The 22,360-nt window shown below is 43.9% G+C and overlaps 1 protein-coding gene across 3 annotated transcripts in view; it reads right to left on the bottom strand.

The window, feature by feature from the left end:
* The window catches only part of LOC142493710 (glutathione S-transferase-like), a 42,582-nt gene that overhangs the window by 6,238 nt on the left and 13,984 nt on the right, over positions 1 to 22,360 (bottom strand). For 2 of the 3 annotated variants that reach the window (XM_075598200.1, XM_075598201.1), the window contains exons 2-6: positions 19,524 to 19,623; positions 18,473 to 18,524; positions 13,827 to 13,959; positions 8,967 to 9,108; positions 50 to 181 (exon numbers count right to left, since the gene is read on the bottom strand). In XM_075598200.1, the coding sequence (XP_075454315.1) occupies positions 50 to 181; positions 8,967 to 9,108; positions 13,827 to 13,959; positions 18,473 to 18,524; positions 19,524 to 19,623 (559 nt within the window). The remainder of the gene's footprint in view (positions 1 to 49; positions 182 to 8,966; positions 9,109 to 13,826; positions 13,960 to 18,472; positions 18,525 to 19,523; positions 19,624 to 22,360) is intronic. The other variant, XM_075598202.1, reaches the window with a different exon arrangement.

Genomic DNA, 22,360 nt, shown 5'->3' with positions numbered 1-22,360 from the left:
AAATAAATAAGGCGTTGTTATCTTAAGATGTAAAATTCTCCATGTGTACCTGTAGCTGAGGGAATTTTTGTAGGATGTCATCATGCATCTCTTCCACCATTAAAATGGCTTCCAGCAGTTGTACATCAGCCCAACTAAATTTGTTCCCGACTAGAAAGTCATGGCCGTGATCTTTTAAGACCTGGAAAAAAAAAACCAGACAAAGCATGTTCTAATGTCTCTATGTTCATTCACTTACATCAGATCAATGGAACACACATATCTGCTCAGAATTACAAGTATTAAAAGCAAGTCGTCCCTCAAAATAGATAAGAGGAAGCAACCTTGCTCCATTGCTTGAGACTTCTGTGATTTCTAGGTCTCTTGGAAGAGGAATTTCAAACATGAACTGCTGCTTCCAAACCCTTAAGGTCTCGCCATGCCGAATGCGTGCGCTCGCTCTCGAGTGTCGTGACGTCGCACGCTGATGAAGCGTGGGCGATTCCTGGCCTATTAAAAATTGTTGCGCGCGGGGGGGGGGGGGGGGGGGGGGGAGGGGGCGTGACGGAGGGCGTGGCCGTCATTGGGCAAACCGCTCACTTGACTCGGCCGTTGCGCGGCAAAGATGGTAATGTGATTCATCGTGCAGCTCTCGCGCGCGCAAGCAGCATGGACGTGGCCCAATAGTGCTGGAGGGATCAGCAAGAGCACTGGGAGCTATTTCCACATAAGATCTATGAATAGCCACAAGCTTTTAAAGCTGCAGTTCAGTCAATATCCTGCATGTGTGTTTTGTTTAATAAGTCAGTTCTGTAGTAAGAAAAAATACTTTTAGCATTTTCTGTTTTTAAAAAAACAACTTTGAAAGACCAATTTTCTTGTATTCTATTTTAACAGCCATTTGCTAAGGCACTGCCCCTTCATGTCCTGTCACAAGCCCTGGCACACCCCTTTGTCAGCCCTGCCCTCCCACTAGCACATGTCAGTGCAGGAGTGCTCATGAATATTCATGAGCTTCCACTGAGAGAAAGAAGCAGAAGAAAAACAGATCCCTTCACTAATGATGTCACCAAATTTCGCCGATCAATACATGGAGAACAAATTGACCTGCAGCTATACAGTTCTTTAGGTAATCAGAGATTGCCCACATAAAACTATTGAAGTAAAAAAAGAAACTAATAATAAAAAAAAAAAAGACTTGAACTGCAGCTTTAACATAATTGAATCTGCAGTTCAAGCAATATCCTACATGTGTTCTTTTTTAATAAATCAATTCTGTACCATGATAAAATACATATTTTTTTTAAGTAGTCTGATGTAACAAGCATTTTTGTTTTTATAGCAACCATTTACAAAGTCACATCCCCTTCCTCTTCTGAGACCGGCTCTGGCACACACACCCCTTTTGCCCTCTCTCTAGCAGTGCACCAGAACTTTGCAGCTTGGGTCCTCTTCTGCTGCACCGACAGTGATTTCGTGAACCCAAGCCGAATCTTTGTCGATCGATCACAGGAGAACGGATCGATTGGCAACTTAGCCAATCACCTGTCAGTGTGCAAAATGTATTGATGCACATATTGAATGGATTTTATTTTTTTTAAACCGAAGCTTGAACAGCTGCTTTAAGGCTCACAATGTCAGAAAACACATCATGAATCAGGTAAAACATATCAAGTGATAATATAGGTTAAGAGCATACACTAGATTAGATTTATAGGTCTGGAGAGATCGCCTTCATTTGTGACAACAGGAGGTCTCACCTGTGCTGCACTCCTCCCCAACTATATATCACAGTCACTACTAATCACAGATTGCAAACTCTGGGGGTAGTTCTAGATTGTCCAAAGCACGTTTTTCACCCAAAGATGGTCCTGAACATGCATTTTGAAAAATATAGAATGACCCTGTTGTGGGCAGATGAAAGGAAGGAGCAGTATTCCTGTACTTTGGGCAATGACGACTGGCTGGAGTCACTAAAAGGTTGATATAGCATTATTGTAACAAAAAGGATTGCAGCAATATGTTCTACAATTACCATCGTTTTCACCTAGAATTATTTACTTCTAAATGGGTATTGATATTAATCTCCTTTGAATACACAAAAATTGTGCTAACTCAGCGTTCAAAGCCCTAGCGATAGAAATAGGCGATAAATCCACTTTAATCAGCACGAGCTATGCAATTTTTAAGGGACGGGAGAAATTACATAATCCTATGGTTTCAAAAGTGATATGATTTCTTATAAAGCCCTCTGGCAGAAAATAATTTAACCCTTTTGATGTCTGAGGTTACCAATGCATTGCAACGAAAAGCCTTGAGGCACCAAAGGGGTTAACATACAACAAACACCCCACAAATAAGACAAACCACAAAGAGTGTGCAAATATTAAGTCTTGGCATCTGATCAAATCTTAAATATATATATATTTTAATCACCTATTCTAGGTTGGCTAGAATTATCTTGCCTATGTATTTAGTGGCCGTTATATGCATAGTTAAGATAGGCCTAATGCTAACATGGGGAAGGTGATAAACACGTCCAACATTTTTGACTATATATAGCTCTATCTTGCATCTTCTCTTACCTCTCTCATCGTACTTTCAGTGTCTCTTCTGCTAACACCTCTTCTTTCTCTATTGATCTCTCTGTGGGGGTACCCCAGGGCCTGTCCTGGGACCTCTTCTCTTTTCTCTGTACACACTCTCTCTAGGTGACCTGATCATGTCGCTTGGGTTTAAATATCACCTCTATGCTGACTTGACACAAATCTACTTTTCAACCCCCGACCTTACACCTGCTGTACAAACCAAAGTTTCTGAATGTCTCTCTGCGATATCATCCTGGATGGCCCTCCGCCGCCTTAAACTCAACATGGCAAAAACAGAGCTCCTCATACTTCCTCCCAAACCTGTCCCTACTACCTCCTTCCACATTACTGTTGGAAGTACGATCTTTCACCCAGTAGTCCAAGCACGCTGCCTAGGGGGTCACTCTCGACGGCTCCTCTCACATTCAAAACGTTTCTAAAACCTGTCGCTTTTTCCTCCGCAATATTAGAAAGATTACGGCCTTTCCTCTGTTGCTCGTCTGTTAAAACTCTGACTCAGGCCCTCATTCTCTCCCGTCTCGATTACTGTAACCTCCTGCTGTCCGGCCTTCCTGCCTCTCACCTGTCTCCCCTACAATCTATCCTAAACGCTGCTGCCAGAATCACTCTACTCTTTCCTAAATCTTTTTCAGCGTCTCCACTGCTGAAATCACTCTCCTGGCTTCCTATCAAATCCCGCATCTCACACTCACTTCTCCTCACTTATAAAGCATTACATCTCAGCCCTAATTTCGCGCTATGCACCATCCGACTCTTGTGTTCAAGGATGTCTTCACTCTACCCACTTTGTATCTAAAGCCCTCTCCGCCTTAAATCTTTCTAACTGATTGCCCGCACCCCTGGAATGCCCTTCCCCTCAATACCCGACTAGCACCCTCTCTATCCACCTTTAAGACCCACCTTAAGACACTTGCTTAAAGAAGCATATGAGTAGCACTATGGATAATACTAGACACATGATACATCAAGCTTGGCACCCTGCAGACGCACTTACCAGAAGACCCTCCCACTGTCTCTGTACGTTCTTCCTACCTATTAGATTGTAAGCTCCACGGAGCAGGGACTCCTCTTCCTAAATGTTACTTTTATGTCTGAAGCACTTATTCCCATGACCTGTTATTTATATGATTGTCGCGTATTACTACTGTGAAGCGCTATGTACATTAATGGCGCTATACAATACAATACTATAGTCCCGGTATTAGTATTGTACCGGGTCCTAAATTTTCCAAAAACTGGGTAACTGGGCAAAATGAATCATTTTGCCCGGCCGGGTACCCGGATACCCAGATGGCACTTTCCTGCAGGGTGAGGAAGACCGCTACGGAGGGTAAGGAGGACCACGGCGACAACGTGGGAGCAGCAGCAGACGCCCTATGGCGGTGGCAGCAGCAGAAATCTGTGTTCAGCCGGTGGAAGCAGCAGGAATACCGCACACAGCTGATGTCAATGGGAGCCGGGGAACCATGTGACCAGAGCAGGAGCATTCCTATTCGACATCCGGGGAGGAGCCGGCTATCCAATAGGAACGCTCCTGCTCCGGTCACATGGTTCCCCGGCTCCCACTAGCATCAACTGTGTGCGTGTGTTCCGCTGCTGCCGCTGGCTGAACACGTACTTCTGCTGCTGTCACCGCCACCAGGACGTCTGCTGCTGCTCCCAGATGTCGCCGCGGTCTTCCTCACCTTCCGTTGCCGGCTGCAGGTAAGTGTTGAAGTATTTTCAGCTACTCTGAAATTACCCGGCGCCAGTTCCAACCCGGTGCCGGTCCCTGCCCCCTGCTGCCGGGTCCGGATAAGTTCCGGGTTACTGAAAAAGCGCCGGGTACTCGGTACATCAGTACCCGGTATCACAGTTTAGTGGAAAAGTAGTTTATGTGAAAGAAGCGGCACCTCAGTACTTTGGGGTACATCACATCAGGGTGCGGACACGGTGTTGGGGGCACTGAGGGGTTACAGCCGTGCGTGGCCTATTTGTTGTGGGTGTTATATTGTTCTTACTTTTTCATATGCATGGAGTAACCTGTTATATTTATCAGTGTGTGTATTAGTGCATTGGGTCCTGTGACAGGGTTATCCAACATAGTTAGGATCCGCCCAGGTGGAGGCGCTGTCACCAGACGGATCAGATACACCCCAGGCTCCCAGCAGTGGAGGTTCAGGCCTCCTGTGAGCCACAGATAACGCACCACACACACAGAAGCCGACATAGCTCCCAAAGGGTGGGGGAAAGTCTGCTACATACCACAACTGATGTAGAATAACATCAGGGCCGCCTGATCAGGGATACCTGTATGTAGCAGAACTAATGAAATAGATAGCTAAATACAGTAGAGAGTATACCTGGTAACTTAGTCAAGGTAGTGGTAGCATACGTATAGGGAACCATATGGCCTGTAGATTAATTGAGTATAGTCCTCATGTACAGGGCTCGATAAATGCGGTCGCCCGGGACGACTGCATTGTAACCGCTGTCAACTGCTTACCTGTGGCGGTGTCCCCCGGCGTCTCCTTGTCTTCTCCGTCTTGATCTTTAAAATCATGTTTTTCTCCTGCAGCACTATTCAAAATGGCTGTGAGGCATCATATGACGCCGCAATGTCACCGCGTCCCATATGACAACTTACAGCCATTTTGAATAGTGCTAGACAGCAGAAGGCCGGGAGATGCCATCAGGACCCCGCCGCAGCTAAGTGTCGTGGGTGGGGGAGAGATGAGGGGGAGTGACTTTTTGGGGGGAGGCGAGTGGGTTTTCACCCAGTTTGTTGGGCCCTAATCATGTATATAGGATAGTTCAGAGATATAGACCAAAAGAAAGCCCAAATGGTTGTAAGGAAATGTGTTAGTGGTTAATAGAGATTAATACAGCGTAGAGCAGGCCTGCACAACTTGTAAAGTGAGAAGGATCGAAATGCTCCAAGGAAAACAGATTTGGGCCGCACGGGTAAAACAGCATCTTTTATTCAAAATTACACATTTATTTACCATGTTTACTTGAAACAAAATTACATTTAAAATACTTTAATCCAAATTAACTAATTTCCTAATCATCTCACAAACTTAATGAGAGGTATTACACCTCTTTTCAGCAACAAGCTTGTTGTATTCCGAGGGTCATATTTGTAGTAGACGTCTCCAAAATGTCTTCCAAATGGTCATTAGTCAGACAAGAACGTTGTTTGTTTTTGTACATATTCATGATAGAGAACGTTTGTTCACAAATGTAGGTACTGCCAAAAATGCTGAACGTTTTCATTGCAGCTTCAATAAGATTTTGGTACTTTTCATTGTCCGTACTTCTGTAGAATTCCTGCAGACTGCTTTCTCGGTGCTTATTTCTGTAATCTGTCGAACACTGAAGATCAATAACGTTCAACTGCAATTGGAATGGCTGGATCCACTGGAAAGGGATCTTCAATCATCTTCAATTGAATGTCTTCTTTAGACAAAGTGTGTTTTCTGTCAAATTCTTCAATCAGACGATCAGTTTGCATAGCATCGTTTTCTCCCAGCTCGGTGTGCTTGTGCTGAGGGATATGCTGTGCACAAGTGGGAAAGTGACACATTTCATCTTTCAACAGCTGACTTCTGAAAAGCTTCAATTTCATTTTGAAAGCCTTCACTGCTGTATAAAGTTGAAATATAAGCTTATTTTTTCCCCTGAAGTTGAATGTTGAGGTTATTTGGATGTGTTGTAACGTCACAAAAGAAGAAAAGTTCATGATTCCAGGACTCCTCTCAAGCTCAGGAAATTGTCTTGGTTCTTGTTCTAAGAATTTGGCTACTTCCTCTTTTAAAGCAACGAAACTCCCCTAGTCCCCCTCATCATCAACCACCCACCATCATCATATCTCCCCCAGTCCCATAAACACCCTCCTCCCCTCTCCCCCCGCCCCCCCCCCCCCATGCTTACCTGATCACGGCGGTGGAAGCGGGCCCCAGGAGGTGTTAGCATTAGCAGCTACCAGTACAGGGCAAGAAGGTAAGAAGCGCGCTCTAGCAGAAGACCCCGGGTCACACTGCTAGAGAGCATCACACTGCTGGCGCTTCTTCCCTACCACCCTCCTGTGTCGGGAGAGCGGGCTCGGGGGTTGGGGGGAGGGGGAGGCAGAGGGAGCACGTCACACTGCTGGCGCTCCTTCCCTACCATCCTCCTGCGTCAGCAGAGTGGGCTCGGGGGACACACAACGACAGGGGTAGCGCGTCACACTGAAGGAACGCGCTCCTACTGCTAGAGCGCGCTCCTTACCATCGCCCTGTGTCGGCAGAGCGGGCTCAGGGTAAGGGGGCGAGGGGATCGCGTCATAATGCTAGCGCTAACCCTCCCTACCATCCTCCTGTGTTGGCAGAGTAGGGGGTGGGGGTTATCAGCTAAATTAAAGGAAATAATTAGAATCAGGTGTTTAAATAATTAGATTGCTCTTCAGGGGTGAGTTTGGGAGGCCCCACCCTATATAAAGATCAGAATCTTTGTGAGCTTGGTCTTCACCATACCGGTGTGTGGAAACACATCATGCCACCATCAAAAGAGATTTGAGGACCTCAGAAAAGCAGTTCATGATACACCCCTGAGGAAATTCGGTTCTATCCGAATGAAACGCGTAGGGTAGTTCTTTTGAGCCACTTGTGGACTACCATTCCTGCAGTGTGCTGATTTTGTAGCGTTAGTTTTACATCTTAGTTGAGCATTTGCTACCTTCCATCGGTGATATCGGCGTGTCCAAGGGGCAGTGTCTGAGACGAATCCGGAAGTAGGCAGCGTGATCAGATGCTGCTTGATGTACACAGACTCCCCTCACTCCGCTTAACAGCTGAATACCACTGCAGGACCCAGAGTGGTCAAATTGCCTGATATACATCTTTAGTATGTGAGTGGCAGGAGCTTGTTTGCTCTTTTTATTTTGATTAAACTGTGTTGCACTATTTTTCTCTTTTTCTCTGCATGAGAGCTCCTGTCTCCAGATTCCCTGAGTGATCACCTTATACAACCAGTGGGGTTTGTGCTTTGAGTGCCTTTGTACCATATCCTGAGGGGTTTTCCAATCCCTACACCAGCAGCATCTCCTTTGGTATTAATTTGTATTTATGGATTTTTTGTTTTAATATAATATAGGATTTGCGCTTCACTATTTTGTTCACCATAATGCTAATCAGTCTAGAAAAGGTTACAAAACCATTTCTTAGGATTTGGGGCTCCATCAATCCACTATCCGACAGTCTACAAATGGAGAAAGTTCAAGACCACAGTCACTCTACCAAGTAGCGGTCATCCTACCAAAATTTCTCCAATAACAACCCGGCAAATCATCCAGGAAGTCACAAAGAACCCCAAGGTAACATCCAAGGAACAGTCACCCTTGCCTTGGCTAATGTGAGAATATGACTCAACTATCAGAAAAAGACTGAACAAGAATGGAGTTCATGGAAGGATAGCCAGGAGGAAACCACTTCTCTAAAAAGCACACTGATGCCAGTCTGAAGTTCGCCAAAGAGCACATAGATGATCCACAAGACTTCTGGAACAATGTTATCTGGAGTGACGAGTCAAAGCTGGAACTTTTTGGCCTTAATGAGAAACATTATGCGTTCAAACAGAAAAACCTCATTCCAACCGTCAAGCATGGTGGTGGGAGTGTGATGGTTTGGGGCTGCTTTACTGTCTCAGAACCTGGATCGCTTCCCATCATTGACACAACCATGAATTCTGCATTGTATCAGAAGATTATAGGCGGAGAATGTTAGGCCATCCCTCCGTGAGCTGAATCGAAAGTGGGTCATGTAGCAAGATAATGATCCTGAACATACAAGCAGATCTATAAAAGAACGACTGCAGAAGAAAAAATTTCAAATTTTAGAATGGCCTAGTCAAAGTCCGGACTTAAACCCCATCGAAATGTTGTGGCAGGAGCTGAAGCAAACTGTCCATGTGAGGAAGCCCTCAGATGTCACTGAGTTAAAGCAGTTCTGTATGGCGGAATGGGTGTAAAGTGCTCAAAAACGATGTGAGAGACTGACCAGCAGTTACAGGAAACACTTTGTTGAAGTAATTGCTGCTCATAGTACTGAATCTAAAGGTTCACATACTTTTTCACACATGGATATTGAATGTTGAATCATTTGTGTATAAAGAAATGTTGAAAAAGTATCCTGTTTGTGTACTTTCTTTGATCAGATTATCTTTATCTATTATTAGGATTTCGATTAAGATGTAATAACATTTTAGGTTTGAAATATGTGAAAATCCCAATGGGTTCACAAACTTTCTCGCCACTGTACATAATGACAAAACAAATAGTGCGGTATGCTCATATGCTGCTTTCATTTAAATCAATTAAGTCTCTGAAGAATAAGTCTACGATGTTAGACATATATTCCATACCTTTTCATAGACTGGTAAGTATCTGTTTAGTGCTCTCTCTTTTATGATATTGATTTGTTTTTGCTTGCCATCTTCAGGCAGAAACCATATGGTATGAATCAGTGCCATGAACTCAGTGGCCCCCTCTACATACATGTCAATCCTGAAAAAGAGAACATGTTTAAAATTACATTCCGGACGTCACCTGGCATAGGAGGCACTACATGTTATCTTAGTTACATGAACAGGATATAAAAGGGACATTGCTGTTTAATGATTACATATGCAATAAAAGAAAATATGCAATTAAAAAACACATTTAATTAATTTGGTCAGAGTTTGGATACTCTGACTGGCAAGACGTTCAGCACACAATATATACATACATATTTTAACAATAAATGGTTTTCTTTATCTCTAGCTTCTGAGGTTACAATGATCACTACAAACGCTTATATCTCCTGCACAAACCATCAGATTGTAAAACTGAAAACAGTGCTAGAAAGGACAAGGAGAAAAAAAAAACAGACAAAAAAAATAAAGAAAAACACAATCAGGGCAGACTGCTGCTTTAAAAAGACAAACTACTTTGCAGCATAAAAAGGAGCCAATATAATATAAAATAAAGATTGTCGGGTCAAAATCCATTTCCCATGGATTGTTTTGACCAAAGTCGTCGTCCCCTCCACTAAAATCGGTACATACCAACTATATATATATATATATATATATATATATATATATATATATATATATATATATATATATATATATATTTTGTGAGAAAAAGAGATGACCCCGCATCCATAAGACAAGTTAAGGCAACGAAAAAAACGACAAGGTAAATCTAAATATAATAATCTGTCGGTGGTGCTATAAGGGCATATAATATTGCAAGAGGGAAAAAGAGCCCAAAATAAAGCACTCTAGTTTGCCTGGCAGTACAAATACACAAAATTTTATTGAAGGTTGTCACAGAACATAAGTTTAAAATACAAAACACAGAAAGTTTTAAAATAAGGCATGGACCCCCTATATAGCAAAACTTGTTTTATCCTCTAACCAGAGTGTCCCATGAAGGACATTACAAAGGTCTGAATGAACAGAATAAATGCTCTAAAGTACCTGACAGGGTGGAATTAGTACAGCTAACTGCAGATAGAGAATGGTGGCTAAATAGCGTGGAAAATACAGAGACAGCAATACACTTCTATCTCCCTTAAATCTGGGATAAATACAGAGTAATGCAGTGTCAGTGAGACTCAATGTACAGCACACATGTTATAGTCAAAATTGCACACCATAATCTGCAGCAGCAAAATACACAATACATCACCTCAAGTCAGGTACTCAGCAGTGTCTGGGGAGGAAACAAGGAGCAAAGCTCTTAGCACGTGAACATGTCCCAAGGGGGGACAAAACAGGGGATCCTGCCTACTGGACCTGCTCCTAGGCGCTTCGGCCTTAGCCACTCCCAGTAGAAGGCTAAGGCCGAAACGCCTAGGAGCAGGTCCAGTAGGCAGGATCCCGTTTTGTCCCCCCTTGGGACATGTTCACGTGCTAAGAGCTTTGCTCCTTGTTTCCTCCCCAGACACTGCTGAGTACCTGACTTGAGGTGATGTATTGTGTATTTTGCTGCTGCAGATTATGGTGTGCAATTTTGACTATAACATGTGTGCTGTACATTGAGTCTCACTGACACTGCATTACTCTGTATTTATCCCAGATTTAAGGGAGATAGAAGTGTATTGCTGTCTCTGTATTTTCCACGCTATTTAGCCACCATTCTCTATCTGCAGTTAGCTGTACTAATTCCACCCTGTCAGGTACTTTAGAGCATTTATTCTGTTCATTCAGACCTTTGTAATGTCCATCATGGGACACTCTGGTTAGAGGATAAAACAAGTTTTGCTATATAGGGGGTCCATGCCTTATTTTAAAACTTTCTGTGTTTTGTATTTTAAACTTATGTTCTGTGACAACCTTCAATAAAATTTTGTGTATTTTTACTGCCAGGCAAACTAGAGTGCTTTATTTTGGGCTCTTTTTCCCTCATATATATATATAATTTGATAAGGCACCAACCTAATGACTGGAATTGTGTCAGACCCAAAAGGCTACGCTCTAGCAGTGCGAACTAAGCCAGCTGATGTCTAGTAGTGGACACTGTCTACTAACAGCATGCCTCCAAGGCAGTAATGGAACCTGGGGGGTGCAAGGAGGCCCCACACTCTTCCCCACAGCAATGAAACGGAAGAGAGCAGGGCCTCTGTAAGGCCTGGGTCCCGCTGCGCCCGGCGGCGCGGGCGGCTGCACGGGCTTTCCCCACCAGCAGGGGAATCCTCCCGAGCCGGTCCCGGTCCCCCTCACGGCACAGCTCACTACACGCTGTGACGCGTCAGCCACTAGGGGATTCAAGAGAATTGTGATCCCTAGCTTCGACGCGTCACGTGGTGTGGCTGTGAGCCAATGAGGAGGGGAGGCTTCGGGAAGAGGAGAGGCTTCGGGGAGCGGGGAGGAGTGTGGAGTGAAAGCAGCGTGAGTGCGTGTCTGTGTGTATGCGTGAGTGCCTGTCTGTGTGTGCCTGACTGTTTGTGTATGTGTGTGTGTGTGTGTGTATGAGTGCCTGCGTGTGTGTGTGCCTGCGTGCGTGCGTATGAGTGCCTGTTGAGTGCCTGTGTGTGTGTGTGCTGCTTTATTTACCTTCAGCCCAAGCCCATGGAGGGAGGGGGGGGGGAGCGTAGCGGGTCCCTCCGCTCAAGCCACGCCCCCCCTCCTGCTCAAGCCTCCCACTCCCGCCCACCTCCCGCTCCCTACAGACCGCATATCGCGGTCTGTGTATGTTAGCGCACCGCCTGTCTGCAGTGCGGGAGCGCTGACGGAGGGAGCGGGGCCTTAGCCTAAGAGAGCAGCCCTCCTCCCTCATCGTTGCGTCGTCATGGTCGACACGGGACAAGGCACAGCAGGTAAAAAAACTTTGCACCCCCCCCAATATGAATTTCTGGTTGTGCCCCTGCTCCAAGGCATATCTATTATGTTTATTGTAACCTTGAAAGCACTTCAAGCACCAAGTAATACGTACTGAGGGCTACGAGTTACTGAGGCCAGGTGACATTAAATAAAAGATGAACAGAACCTGGGCAACCTCACTCTACTGGGTTAGAAGAAAATGGGCGTCACCTCCGCTGCTCTAGATTACAGTTTTAACTGCGGTCCGACAAGCAAGCACTTATTTGTAGACGAATATTGTTGGTACTATCTGGGCGTTATGCATTTTCATCTTATTAGACCAGATCTGTGCAATCTCGTTTGTATAGATTGGACAAGTCATTAAATCCCTTCTATGTACCATCTATTTAAGTAGATAGGGTGACCGCACCTCTGAAGAAGATAACCTGTGATTTTATGTATTTGACATTTTCAATCTGCATTATCTAAAGCTCTAAATCAGGAGTCTTTCGTACTGCAAATATAATCATAGAGGCTTTGTTCATTGCTTATTATTTTGCTTACATTACCACTAAGTACTAGGTCTCACTACTAGAACCAGTACACACTGCAGTTGGATCACCCTCAGATAGTGTGCTTTGTATAATTGCGTTTTCCTTTATTCACTTCATTCTGTCTCTTAAATGTATCACTTTTTAACTCGCTTAGTTAATACATCACGGATTCATTGTATTATGTTAATATATTCTCTATTTTGCAGCTCTTTGGAGGTCCTTTCTCACTGTACATGTATTAAAAGTTAAAATTTACTTTGTCCAGGTCATTATGCATCTCTAAGGCTGCGCTTATAGTGCCGGCGACAGCGCCGCTGCGTCAAAACAAACGCATTGCCACCGTCGCATGCGCTTATAGTCAGCGCGACGCGACGGAGTGACGGCTTAGTCGCGATCGCTGGAAGTCTTCTCAATTGAATTTTTCCAGCGACCGCAGCCTTACGTCACCGTCGCCGGCACTATAAGTGCAGCCTAAGGGGTATTTTACCCATTTGGAGTATTTAGGAGCACACCTCCTCTAAAAAGAATCGTCTTTTCCCTCACTTCATATTCTAATAGGAGATTAAATAAAACTCCTTTACGGACACACGAGTAAAAACAAGGTGAAGCACAGCAAATAAAGCAGATGCAGAGTGAAAGTGGTATAAGAAAGTGACCTGGTGGCTCCAGTTAGTACTTCTAATCTTATAGGCCTGTTGGGACTGACACCACTCCAGTCATTAGGTTGGTGCCTTAGGCTTATTATCAACTCTATATAGTTGGTATGGAAATCCTTTATCCTTTTAGGAAGTGTGGGACGGAGTCATGCTAATGGGTATGCAAAGTATATTTAAATATCTCCCAGCCAGGTAAATCAGGTGTGCTCCTTTTTCAGCATAAACGGGTCTTCCCAATCTCTCTCTCAGCAATGGATTTCGAATTGTTAACAAATCTGCCCAGCAACAGATTGCCCTCACACTTTGGAGAGAAAAAAATTCCGAAATTGCAGATTGGCCTTTTTGGAGACAGATCCACAGACCAGAAGGAATCGCCCAATCCGAGGCAAGTAACGGAAGAATACTGCCGCAATTCTAGTATTGTAGGACTTAGCTCTGAATGGCGGGGACCTAAAAACATGTTGAAACTTCCCCATAGTGTATCACTGAAGGATTTTACAGTAAAATATATTTGGATGAAAAGTAAACGGTCATTTGCACACACAATATATATAAACTTTGTGAAACAAGTTTAACTGCCCCTTAGCCCCTTTGCTGACACAGGAGTAAGCAAGACACAGAGCTATAGGGCTCTCTGGTAGCAGAGGTGTTAAACGAAGGTTCCCAAGGTTATAGACAAGAAACATACGTTAAGTAAAATAGTCAAAATCAGAAGTCCTTACAATGCTCGGTCCTTCAGGTCCTTTCCATACAGGTTGTATTTCCCAGCTATGTAATTCAGAATGGCTCTAGTTTGTACTATCTTCAAGTCATCAATTTCCACCATTGGAACTTGTTGAAACATCAACGATCCACCTGGATAAATGCAAACAAACCTAATGTAATACATTACAATTACCTTACCTATGCATCTACAATAATGACCATTTAAATCTCTAAACACTAACTTTAGGCTGGAAATCTTCCCCCTTCAAATGAGCATGGTGCACTTTCGACATATACTGTACCAGCACATTTCTTTAAAACTTCAGTTCCAATGCTATTCATCATACAGAATAGTGCCCTCCACACAGATAATTGGCAGTCAGCTATGTAGGTCTGTGAAGCCCTTACTGTACCTCTTGATTTTACACCGGAAATACTAACCCCATTACTGCCTGTGCCTGATTTACAATGCGTTGCTGGCACCTTAGGCAATAAGAGAATTATTTAGCATGAATAACCCCATCGTGTCAATTAGTCCCTCCAGCACTGGCCGCCTGCGCGAATGCTGGTCGGTCCGCCCGCTCGTGCGAATGCCAGACGCAATTAGCCATAGGGCGATATGTGACTGGACTGACCCCTGATTCACCTCGGTTAAAGGGGCCGAAAGGTGATTGGTTAATGGGAAACTGGTGAAATAGGCAGGAAAAGGTGTACAGTAGATTGTTTCCTGGTAGGGATAAGGCAGGTGTTTAGGGATTGGTTGAAGGTGTCAACTAGGCGAAGGGGAAGAGTAAAATCATTGCCTGGTAGGCAGGGAGGAGTCAAGTATAGGAGGGAATTTGGAGGCAGAAATAAAGGACAGAGGCTCAGTAGCATCACTTACCTGCACGGGCAGATTGGGCCGCCGGGAAACAGTGCAAATGCACAGTGGGCCACTGGGTCAGTGCTGGAATAGGACAACTGTCCCAGCGTTTCCCCAAGAGAGGGGAGGGGGGGGGGAGAAGAGAGAGGGTGACATGTGGAGGGAGTGAAGCGTGGAGGGAGGGTTGGGGTAAAAGGGTGTGACACATGGGGAGATGGATAGTGGGGGACAAGGGTGTGAGTTGGAGTCCACCATGGGTCGCCAGTACACAGGAGCTGGATAGGGGCGCTCTGGCTTCTCTTCCATGTCCCTATGGTCACTCTGCACTGTCTGCAGTCAGAACTCCCGGGTACCCCCTCCCCCCCCCCCCCCTTGAAGGCCCGCAATCTCGTCTGTAACTGGCAGAAACCAGGACAAATCTCACGCATGTGCAGTGCAAGAGCACTTGCCGCCCGCTCATGCCTGATTGAGACTTCCCCGCTGCTCATGCACGAACAGAGCTTGCTGGTTGCGCATGCCCAGGAGCAGTCAGCAAGAGCTCTTTGCTCATGCGCAGTCAGCACTCGCCAGCGGGACGGAAAAAAAGGACAGAGCCCGAAAAACCGGGACGTCTGGTCGCTATATATATATATATATATATATATATATATATCACCCTGTTCACCTAATAAACATGAAGTACTGAAGGGCTGCATGCTCATACCACCCCTACTCTAGGCGGAGCTTTGTTTAAATACATTTGATTTTACTTTCAGGATGAGAGATGAGGGAGGATGGATGTTAAATTATAATATCTTAAATCAAAGCATATCTTTAAATGATAAATTATATTTATGCTCCAGCCTTTACCACCATACTTCTTTGTCTTATTTAATGGTCAATATAAACATGCAACCTGTGCTACATACTCAGCCCCTTTATGCAATGTATAGTGTGACCAGATGACCTGGTTTAGCTGGGACAGTCCCAGTTTTTTAAAGGGCTCTGTCCTGACTTTTTGGGGCGCTGTCCCGGTTTTTTATTCCATTGGCAGCACATGCGCGATCTGCACGTGCAAACTGCGCAAGGGTGATTGACACTTGTCGGCTGCGCATGTGCGGCAAGTTCCAATCGTGCACGAGCGACTGGCAAACGCTGATCATGCAATCGTGCATGAGCAGATCGCGCATGCGTGGTTAACATGTGCTCTTCCCGCATGCGCAGTCTGCACTCGCGTGACATTTGTCCCGGGACAAATATGGTCACCCTGGCAATGTACCATGTTCTTTCATCAGGAAGGTGGTAATTATTCCTCAAAAACAAGTAATGGCCTGTTTAATTATTATTAGTATAATCTTAACAATTAGTGTGACTGATGTTTTTGGTTAAAGCAGTAAAATATACAGTACATCTATCTCCACCAAAGTGCCTGCAGCCGATACAACAACAACCCTGTGTCTGCAGTCCTCAGCAGCTCTTGAAAACTGTAGCTGATGCATGTGCAGCTTTACCAGCTTAAAGTGTCTGTATTTGCCAAGTAAAGCAGGCCATGCTCATTTAATCATTTCCAGCTTGCACGCCAATTCAAAGACGCATCATTTCTGCTAGAGAAGAGTTTCTCCTGGAAAAAAATTAACTCCTGCAGGCACTTCTGTTCCCCTTATACAGAGGTAATAGGAAAGGTTCACAGTGTAGTGTTAGGACCTGTACATTTGGTTATACCTTGATGTTGGTATTCAGGCTTATGATGCTTTGACCAAAGGGTTTAACTAAATGACCAAGAAAATATTATTATTGAAGTATTTAACTTTATACTTATTACCATATATGTTTTGTCAATTGGATGTAGCATTGGGCTCCCCTGTCTTTTGTTGTATGCAGCCACTTCTGCCAGCAAATTAGAGCAACAATGCACTTGTTCAGGAATATTCAACAGCAAACAAGCACAGTATATCAGCGCTCTAAGCAAAGTGCACAAGCATTTTTGATATATGTGTTGTCTTCCTCCGTGAGATGCTCCTTTAACGCAATGATTGTTGAGCAGATCTAGTGTACACTTTTTAACAGCACCTACACAAAAGGTTTGCAGTCCCTTCTTAAAACACGGCATTCTCAGCCGTCTGAACCTTTGGGAGTCACTGGTATCTTCAGTACAAATCTGTCAAAAAGTCATATTTGGGAGGTCAAAATTTCTGAACAGCATGTATACAGCAAAGAAATCAGCGGACAGCAACAGAAGAAATAAAACTGACCCAAAACAGGATATTTATGAGAATATTGTATTAGAAATGCATACAAAAGCCCCCCCAAAAAAACCCACATAGGACATACAGTAGGGGACTCTTGAACCCCTCCAGCGCCGTTTCAGGCTCTTTTCCTTGAAAAAGTGCCATTTAGGCACGAAACAGCGTTGGGGTATTTCCAGGGTCTCGTGCCCTATGTATTTCTAATACAACATGTTCATCATTATCCTGTTTTGAGTTAGTTTTTTGCTTCTGTTCCTGTGTTGCTCTGCACCGATTTGTTGCATACATGCCGTTCACGAAGTTGCAAAAAGTCATATTTTGAAGGTCAATATTTTTTCCGTTAAAATGGACTGTGGGTATTTAAAATAAATAAATAAAAAAAGGTCAGGAGAGTTCAACATCTCCTTGATTATTGGCAAGACTCGGTTGTCCTTATCCTCTCTACTCGCATTTCAGGCAAGCTGAAAAATGACAATTTGTCTTTGGGCTGGGTACTGAAGATTGCTGCTTTAACCCGGCTTTTCATGTTCAGTTGCAAAAATCCATTGAGAACTAAAAAAAACAAATACACTTCTGACGTGCCAGGGCTTGTGTTAAACCAAGTATGTCACAAGGGCACGGCAAAGGTTTATATGGATAGTGGGAGGAAAGAAAATTGTAATGCAAGAAACTGTAGTTAAAAAAAATAATTGTAGAAGTTATTGTAAAGACATTGTTCTGCAGTTTATTGCAATTAGTCATATTGAATTCATAAACACCACAATGCAAACATCTGCAACTGGAGTCAGAAAAATGATTCTGAGAAAGATTTTTTTTTTTTTTAAATATTAATTTTGTCCAGTGGCAAAGTGGGGGTCCATTCTATGCAGGTGTTACCATTTATTTAAGGATGCTCTAGTGCTTGAAATATTACTGTAAGAGTATCAGAGTTTTTAATCAAGGAAAGGACATTCATTTCACAACATTAGAAGTGTTTGTTCGCCTCTAATCTCGTAAGATTGAAATTAATTCTACATTTATTAAACATGGCAAAGCTAGTTAGATTGTAGTCTATGTTATGAAAACAGAAGGAGAGGGAATATAAATATATATATATATTTATTTATTTTTAAATACATCCATTTATCTTTAAGATGAGCAAACCTAAAACAAAAACAAAAACCACACACAACACAATATCTCAAACACACAGCCACAACCTTGGCTTTAAGCTGGTACGACAAAAACTTAAACAAAAGAACAAAGCTAGAACTTGATTTAAACAGCTGGGGAGGAGGAAAAAGAGCATGGATTTTTTTCTTATTCAAATAGAATGCTGAAAAGTGTTCCGTACAAGCAGGGGCTGTGAGACAGTACACGTGCTCACCTCAAAGGACCTCTGTACAGGAAAATAACATGAATTTACAAATAAAAATACCCATTACAGATAACTTGGTATAATTAGTCAGTGCATGGTTAGTTGCACCCAGGTTTTTAAAAAGAGTCAAATTGACCGTAACATTATATTCCTGCAAAAACAGGTACTTGGTATGAAAAAACTAATGCCATAGAACAAACATGGGTAAGAATGCTGTACCTTGAAGTAACTTGTCATACTGTTCCCTTGTCTCTATGAATTCTTCTTCAAACTGCAAAAAAAATGTAAATATACAACGTATGTCATCATACAATGAAATGTTACAGTGTATATCTCTACCAGCTTATGTATGTGTTTTTAAAGAGTATCAATAAAATGAATCACAGCAACGAATAAAGGAAGAACATTTCTTAATCCCATTTACTGCTACCCCCACTGACAGGAACACAGCATCGGATTAAACATAGCACTGGAAAGTGCGAGTAGAGCTGTCCTAAAGAAAGTAACAAATATATAAACAGAGTAAGAAATGGCGGTCAGAGTGGACGCCAGCTTTAACCCTTTGAGTGCCCCATGAAGTAGCCACCATGTCTTGCAATCTGCCACTCCATGACATAGTGGCTACGTCACAGTTTTGCATGCTTTTTCCTAGGGGGGGGGGAGGGGGGGATCGCGCCCAGCGTTCTTGTGCGGCTCGGACCGCGATCTAGCCAACTGCAGTAGCAGAATAGGGCTTCGGCCAGGGTGAATGCGAGCGCGCTGGCACCCGAGCTCCGTGACGTTTTTGCTCGGGCGATTCGTGGCCTGGTGGTTGTGCACGTAGGTGGGCATGGCCATGATGACACAGAGCTGGTTCGCCCCTCATTGATTTGAAATTGATTTGTCTCGCCAAGCAGATGAGCGCCGCGCGCTCACGGGCACTCGAACCCGCTCATCATCACCCTGTACGAGGCCTAGGAAGTCTCCTCGTCTTTCATTCATCAGTGACACCACAATCACGTGATTGGCCGGAGGGAGCGGTCATGGAGGTCCTGGGGGCAGTGGGCCTCTCCGTAAAGCAAAAAGGTTAAATATTTATAAAAAAGGGATGAACACTTTAATTTAAGTGTTACCAACATGAACTGAAAGCTCTATTATGTTAATTGTGATTTGGAACAAACATGACAGCTGATCAGAGAGACGGACCTAAGCTGTGTGGTAAGCGTGTTACCAGAACACATGAGTAGGGCGGCTGCTTGCTTCTGCATGGCATTTAAACTGCTGTACAAACCTCAACACCAGCTGAAGCCAACAACCATCTGACAGACTCCATCCTGCCTCTTCCATTGAAGTAGTGAAGTTTGGGTTTTCCAGCCATAATCACGTCTTCCCTTTCAAAGAAATGTATAATACAGATCAGACGCATGTAAATATACCTATTCATGATATCTGCCCAGCAATTTACTAATCTAAAAATTCAGTTCCAAAACAGTGGCTGCACATTCAGTGACGTTACAGCATGTTATTAAAGATCGGTATATACCTGGGGAAATTGTTTAGGTGTGATTATAGGTATTTAAAAAAGGTGAGATTAATATTCTACAGTTATAGATCAGGGCAAAACTAACCATTATATATGTTCCATTTTGTTTTAGTGTCTACTGCTCTCTTGGGGGGTTTGCACAGGATTTTTTGACTATGTATTAATTAACGTAGTATTTTTTGCCTTGCACCACTAGCAGACACTCAAATAAAAAATAGAGAAAATATTACAATATAAATGTAACAATTGTATGTACACATTTTATATTGCTGATAACAGAAATGCAAGATTGATCTAGAGGGAGAAGTTCTCCTGCCACACCCAGAAATAGTCAAACCATTTGTTTGGACATTAAAAAGAAACATACACATGGTTGGATTTAGCCTCTTGCATGTAAAATATTTGTGGGTCAGCGCAGGGGTGCGCAAAGTGGCGTGGCGGTTACAGAGGCCCTGCGCTCTTCCCCAAGGCACTTAAATTAAAAGCTGGGGAGTCGCGTGAGGCCTCTGCAACTTCCCTCGTCGTCTTTTGACGTCACGTGACCCCACTGCGTCATTTAATGCCGGACACAAGGTAAGGAGGGGTACGCAAGCAGGGGCGGGGGGCGCAGACTGTGCTCACCCCTGGGCTAGCAGATTGACGAGCTTTAACCCTCACTCAGAACGTTGATTTTGAGTTAACCACACATTGCTGTCCTTCAACTAATGAAAATAACCACAATAATAAATACAGGAGCTAGAGACCTCCGGTCACTAAATCACCTCTAAAATGTCTACACAGAAACTCACGTTCTGAATAAATTTGTTGTAGATCCTTTTGAAGAACCACACAACCCTTACAAAATGTATTTGCCGCCCAGCCTAGCGAACACACTGTATGTACAGTACCTACAACTATTACTTTACTCCTTGCCCTATCATGTAGTGTGAATTTATTACTACAATATATAGTTTTCATGTTTGAGATTTTTGTCTGGCACAAAATGTAATACAGAAAAACAATTATTGGGACTTGAAAAATGAATAATGCACAAATACAGATTTGTGCAAAGCCTTTTACCAGCAGCATACTTCTCCAAGAGAGGGGCGCCGGAAATATGTACAGTATTTGTTTTGCACATTTGTAATGTTGTGTGTGGAAATCCGGGTATCTTCCAGCGGTGCGCAAACTGGAAGGCGCGACCCCCAGGGGGGGGCGCGAGACTGCCGGCGGGGGGGCGCGGGGTTTACAGAGGCCCCGCGCTTCCCGAAGGCACTTAAATTAGGTGCCGGGGGAGCTGTAGGGCCTCTGTAAACCTTCACTTAAATAGGCTCCCGCGGCTTCCTTCCTGCATCGCCATGGCAACGCGGCGTCATGTGACATCATGTTGCTATGGCAACGTGACGGCATGACGCCGGAGCGCAGGTGATTGGGGGTTAGGGGGCGCAGGAGTGAGGGGACCGCCAGTAGGGGGGCGCAGGGAAAAAAGTTTGCGCCCCCCCTGCTATAGGACACCATAGTGCTATGGAACACAGCACTGCTAAAATGAGATCTGTAGGCGTTATTTATTTATTTATAACATGTTTTACCAGGAAGTAATACATTGAGAGTTACCTCTCGTTTTCAAGTATGTCCTGGGCACAGAGTTATGACAAATAATACATGGTTACAAGTACAGTTACATAAGTGAACAGGGTATACAGTACATTATATACAAGACATTGCATGCACAGTAAGGCCGCGCTTATAGTGCCGGCGACGTTAACTGTCGTCGTCGCCACTAGAGAAAGTTATACTTTCGTTTTAAACGACGCCGCTGGCGACAAGGCCAGTGACGTCATGAATGGGGCGGGTAGCGCTCTCTGATTGTCTCTAAAAAAATCAAATTTACCCGGCGTCAACATTTTTAGGCGCGACGTCGCGCTTACTATAAGCACTTGCGATGGAGTCAATGAATTTGTTATGGTGCGACGTCGCGTCGCCAGGCACTATAAGCGCAGCCTAAGAGATAATATATGTTATAGGCGCATGTAACAGTTACAGACATGCTATAACAGGTATAGACACGCTCATACAAGGTTCCTCACCAAGGAGGAGATTCACGAAGTGCTGATGCGGGATCCGGCATTAACGGTCACTCAAGACAATGCCAGTTAACCCTGGCCTAAAATTTGCTCTGCATATTACAGGCATACCCCGCATTAGCGTACGCAATGGGACCGAAGCATGTATGTAAAGTGAAAATGTACTTAAAGTGAAGCACTAACTTTTTCCCACTTATCTATGCATGTACTGTACTGCAAACGTCATATACGTGCATAACTGATGTAAATAACGCATGTGTAACAGGCTCTATAGTCTCCCCGCTTGCGCACAGCTTCGGTACAGGTAAGGAGCTGGCATTGCTCTTCAGGACGTGACGACAGGCGCATGCGTGAGATGCCGTTTGCCTATTGGGCGATATGTACTTACTCGCGAGTGTACTTAAAGTGAGTGTCCTTAAACCGGGGTATGCCTGTATTATACTTTTTCTTCTATAAACGCTGTACATGCAATTTTGCAGCCACAATAAGCTGGTTACCTGGGGAGCTTCCAATCTAATTTTG

This window comes from Ascaphus truei, chromosome 4 (assembly GCF_040206685.1).
Source record: "Ascaphus truei isolate aAscTru1 chromosome 4, aAscTru1.hap1, whole genome shotgun sequence".
In the NCBI taxonomy this organism is placed as follows: domain Eukaryota; kingdom Metazoa; phylum Chordata; class Amphibia; order Anura; family Ascaphidae; genus Ascaphus; species Ascaphus truei.
This window is presented reverse-complemented; position numbering and strand designations above follow the sequence as displayed.